Source organism: Grammomys surdaster, unplaced genomic scaffold (assembly GCF_004785775.1).
Source record: "Grammomys surdaster isolate TR1022 unplaced genomic scaffold, NIH_TR_1.0 273, whole genome shotgun sequence".
Taxonomy (NCBI): domain Eukaryota; kingdom Metazoa; phylum Chordata; class Mammalia; order Rodentia; family Muridae; genus Grammomys; species Grammomys surdaster.
Genome location: NW_021604714.1, coordinates 3,468,144 through 3,473,118, shown reverse-complemented (window position 1 = coordinate 3,473,118; position 4,975 = coordinate 3,468,144). Strand labels below are relative to the sequence as shown.

At 54.5% G+C, this 4,975-nt stretch overlaps 1 protein-coding gene across 1 annotated transcript in view; it reads left to right on the top strand.

Moving 5' to 3' along the window:
* Positions 1-640: 640 nt before the first annotated feature.
* The window catches only part of Hk1 (hexokinase 1), a 71,519-nt gene continuing 67,184 nt past the window's right edge, over positions 641-4,975 (top strand). The window contains exon 1 of the mRNA XM_028776768.1: positions 641-1,045. Within this exon, the coding sequence (XP_028632601.1) occupies positions 983-1,045 (63 nt within the window). The 5' untranslated portion in view covers positions 641-982. The remainder of the gene's footprint in view (positions 1,046-4,975) is intronic.

Sequence of the window (4,975 nt, the reverse complement as noted above, 5' to 3'; positions counted from 1 at the left end):
CGGCTCTCCTCCTGAGCAGCAACCGTAAAGCGATGGCTCAGGTTCCTCACCTGTAGAATCAGGGTGTTAGTTACTTCTGTATGTCTGAGTTCTTACATGTCATAAGGTACAAACACAATTTCCCCTCAATCTCCGCCCTGATGGGTACCCCCAACCTCCCAGGACCTGGATGCCCAAGCACCAGAGAAGGGTGGAGGGTAGGGACAGGTGGGGAATAGGCCCAAATTCCACACGGGGGCCATGAGTTCTTATATGATGTCACAGGGGCAGGCGGCTAGGGTTTAGCTCTGTGAACTCTGACAGTTTGGGATGCAGAGCTGGTGGGCCATGGTGGGACGCCGAGCATCATCCTGAGATTCTGGAGCCTTTAGGGCAGGCAGGCACAGGGACCCAGTGCAAGATCAGTGAAGCCGCCTAGTTTCGGCTTCCGCTCTCTTTCCACGCCCACTTGTGTGCTTCCCCAACAGTGAGGATGGGAGGGGTGGGGGACGAGCCATAATCTCCGAGGAAGGGGTGTGGCCCCGCTCGCGTTCTCCAGTTTGTGGTGTCTTGGATCTGTCCTCTGGTCCCCTTCAGATCGTGTCCCACACACACTCGCTCAGGCATGGCACTGTGCCACCACGCGTGACCGTGCGCTCCTTACGTGGGGGACGTGCAGGGTGCTGCCTCCTTTCCGGCGCGGGAGGGAGCGGCCGTCACCCTCCTGCTCTGGCTGGGAAGCCCCAGCCACGGCGCTGCAGAGGCGCCTTGCAGCCAATGGGGACTGAGGAGGTGGGCCGGCTGGCGGTTGTCACCCTCCAGGGGACTGGAGCTCCGGAGGTCTGGAGAGAGCAGGCAGACGCCCCGCCCAGGGACTGAGGGGGGAGGAGTCAAGGGAGGAGGAGGTGGAGTCGCCTATCCGCCGGCGGAGGACCACTGCTCACCGGGGCTACTGAGGAGCCACTGGCCCCACACCTGCTTCTCGGCATCCCTCACCGTCAACATGATCGCCGCGCAACTACTGGCCTATTACTTCACCGAGCTGAAGGATGACCAGCTCAAAAAGGTAAGCCAAACACCTTTGGCGCCGCCCTGGCCACAGCCTTGCATTCCCGCATCCGCTCGCCACCGCCTGCATCCTCCCCCGGCCTTTCCCAGCATCTAGTTAGACTACAGGGTGCAGGCGACAGGCCTCGTGCTAGGATTCACCCGGGCATTGTCGGCATGCGGACATGCTTGTGCTTTGAGGAGCTGGGCGGCCAGCTGAAGACCCCCCCCCATCTTCCCATGGCTGCAGTGTCCTTGAAAAGGACCATGGATGTCAGATGGGTACCCGCACTCAGTGCCGGGCTGGGACCTGGCTGGGTGGGGACCAGCGGGCCTGTCTCTAGGGCCTGTTTTGAAAGGTCCACGCGCCGTGGGCGGGGAAGGTATGATCACTGAGATATGCTGGGGAGGTGAGTGAGCCGCTGGCGGGGGTGCTGGCTGAAAGCCAGGCATCCCATATTTGGGGCTCTCATTGGAGAATGCGATGCCCTTCTGAAACTGTCACTGGGCTCCCCCAGCTGTTGCAGCTGCTCCTTACTCTGAGGACGGGGTGACCCGCCTGGCTTTCCGGTGCGGGGAGGGGAGCAGAGGCCACCGGAAACTTTGCTCACAGGCCTCAGGTCTGGAACCGCATGTCTGAATGGAATTTTTTATTCCTCTAAAGCTGTAATTTCCAGGCAGCCTTAGCCCAGGAGCTCAAATAAGACACTTTAGTCACTTGACGAGCTCGGAGGGGTTGGCATGTGTTCCCTGTGGCTTCTGTGTTCTTGCACTTGGACGCTGGGTCCTAGGGGTGATGTTTGTCTAGTGTGAAGTGCCGGCTGCTGGTGGGTCCTAAAGATGTACCTCACTTTTCTGCCATCGTAAGACAGACAGGATGGTTTTCCTGAAATAGACTAAGGTGGTCAGGGGAGCATCCAGGACATTTTTATCCGTGCTATACCTATCCGTGCCTTACCTACCCTAGGGTAGGTAGCAGTATCATCAACATGACTGACACTGGGACAAGGAGTATCTACAGGTGAGAGGCAGTGGTGACCAGGCTCTGTCCTTTCCCTGCCTGAGACTTCTCATCTTGCACCTTTGGAAGCAGTCTTATTGGGGACTGTGACCTCCTGAAGGTCACCCAGCTGGTTAGGGGTGGAGCCAGGGCGGGGCTCCGACCTCCTCCCACTCAGGAACTTGACCAGGACTCCCACTGGGTGTCAGCTGAAGGGGAGGTGCTGAGAGACAGGGCTGTTGGAGATGCTATTCCCATCCTGGATCTCAGCCTGGATGGGGACCAGGAGTAGGGTGCTGAGGGGATGAGATTTGAGATCTTGACATAGGCTAGGGTTGTCATGCCTTGGGCTGTAAGATCAACACCCACCCACCCCCAGAAACCTGACCACAGGGAGCTATGTATTGCTGAGTTTCTTCCATGGCGGTGGACATTGCTAATGCTTATCCCATGGAAAGGGAAGACAGAAGTCCCAGCAGGGCAGAGTGCACTTAGAATAGGCCTCCCAGAATCAAGAGTCCACTGCTTTCCTACTCTAGTTACCCTCTGTGGCTCAGGCCCGGGTGGAGACCCAGTGACCTTGTAAAAACCACCTGTGTGGCTGCCAGCTGCCTGGCTGCTCCGTTACGTGGTGCCGGGTGGCCTCCGTCCGGTGAGTTGGACTAAGGTTCGGACTACAAGTGGCCTGATCCACCTCTAGCCCGTTGATCTCCCAGGCCCTGTGGGTATCTGAGCGGGGATTGGAACGGTGCCTAACTAAAGCCCTCACTCTCAGATTGGGATATCCCCTCCTGCACCTCTATCCCAGAGCCCTGCAGGAGGAAGGTTCTGAAGTTGAAACTTTCCACCTGGTGTAGGAGAGCCTTAAAAACAAGGGCTCCCAGCAGGGTGGGTGGTGGCAGCAGGCTCAAGCCTTTAATCCCAGCCTTTGGGAGGCAGAGGAGAGGCAAGTGGATCTCTGTCAGTTCAAGGCCAGTTTGGTCCATAGAGCAATTCTAGGATAGCCCAGAGTACACAGAAAAAGCCTGTCTTGAACCACCCCCCCTCCAAAAACAAAACAAAACAAAACAAAACAAAACAAAAACCCAGTAACAAAACCAACCAACAACAAAAACAAACACCAAACAAACAAAAACTCAAAACAAGAGCTCCCTCTTCCTTCTCACCCAGAATTTCGTAAGTTTCTTAGACTTCTAGGAGATCACGTCTACCTGTGTAGTTGTCTGGCGTATGTGGGTGTGGTCCATGGGAGGACCCGTGGACACACAGTGGTCACTTGCTCCCATGAGTCAGTTTATTAGCTTCCTGTCCTTCCCACCCCACTTCTGTTATGAGAAAGGCTGGGCCCGGGCCCTGTGTGCTACCCTAAAGGGAACCGAGTGGAGACTCTCCCAAGTGTGGGCCGCCATGATGATTCACTCCTCCAGCCTTAGGCAGCCTGTGGGGCTCTAGAGACATGCTTCTGATCATATATAGGACCTTGCACTCTGCTAGGAGGAAGGAAATTGGATCTTGTTGGGGGAAGGTTTTCAGGGTTGCCCAGAATACAAAGGCATCCAAGAGACGGTTTTATTTCCCTCCACTGTCTGCCCCCCGCCCCCCAAGTAATCCAGCCTTGAGAACATGTCCTGGGCAGAAACGAATGAAGCTCACAGCCCTGGACTCCTGGCTGCTTTTGCACAGTGCCGGCTACGAAAAGGGAAAAAAGGAACCAGTGGACAGAAGCATAAAACACACATTTTCCTTCACTCAGGTTTTTAAGAGGATAAATTATATTGCATGCATTTTTGTGAGTACTTCCATTCACCAGATGCCAGACATCCTGCAGTTTGGCTTGGGGAAGTCGGGGCCCTTTAATACCGCAAGTGGCTTCTAACACGCCTTGTATAGCCCTGCCCCCTTCATTGTGTGTCACCGAGAAGGGACCTGGAGGGTGGAGTATTGCATAGCATGCTGCCTGTTTATTCAGGAAAATGAAAGGCCGGAGAGTTGCCTCTGTGGTTAAGACTGCCTACTGTTCTTGCAGAGGTCCTCAAGTTCAGTTCCCACGCCCTCCTCAGGTGGCTTGAAACTGCTTGTAACTTCAGCTCCAAGAGGGAGCGTCCTTCCAGGCTCTCTGAGTCTGGCACATACAGACATAATTTAGAAAATACCAGATGCAGTATGTTTTTAATCTCAGCACTTGGGAAGCAGTGGTAGGTAGAAAAAATAATAATATAGAAAGAAAAGTAGAGTCAGGGGTAGCAGAAATAAGAAGGGCCAGATGTCTTTCTCCCTAGGTTTACCAGAGCAGCAAACAGCAAACTTCCAGTGAACTCTCTGTGTCGGGATCCCCATAGCTGTACACAGTCTGCATTGACAGGGAACAAACGTGCGTGATTTGTCCAGTGGCCTGGCCCAGGAAGGCCAGCCAGGTAGAGCAGTGGAAAGGCCTTGGGTAGCTTTTAATTGATAAGCAAATGCCCGTCATTTCTTCAGAGGCTGCCTGGTAGAGCTACCAAGGAAGGGGAGGAGGAGGAAGGAAACCTGGAGCTGACGGCTGGCTGTAGCCACAAGATGTGGTGGGCTGAGTCTGGTAACTTGAGGGTTCTAGGCTAGCTCAGGGCACACTGTGAGGCTCGGTCTCAAAGCCGTTCTGTTCCTTATTGCTTAGGGAGGTGAGTTAGGAAATCATGAAAACCAGGCGGGTGAGTTGGCACAGTTGGCGCAAGCGCTCACTTCACAAGCCCAAGGGCCTCAGTAGTTTGAGCCCTGCACCCCACAGTTGGAGAGAACCAACTCTCACAACCTGTCTTGTGATTTCAACAAAAGCATGCCCGTTCTCATATCAAGAATAATAGTATTGAGGCAGGCGGATTTCTAAGTTCAAGGCCAGCCTGGTCTACAGAGTGAGTTCCAGGACAGCCAGGACTACATTGGGAAACCTTGGCTCCAAAAAAAAAAAAAAAA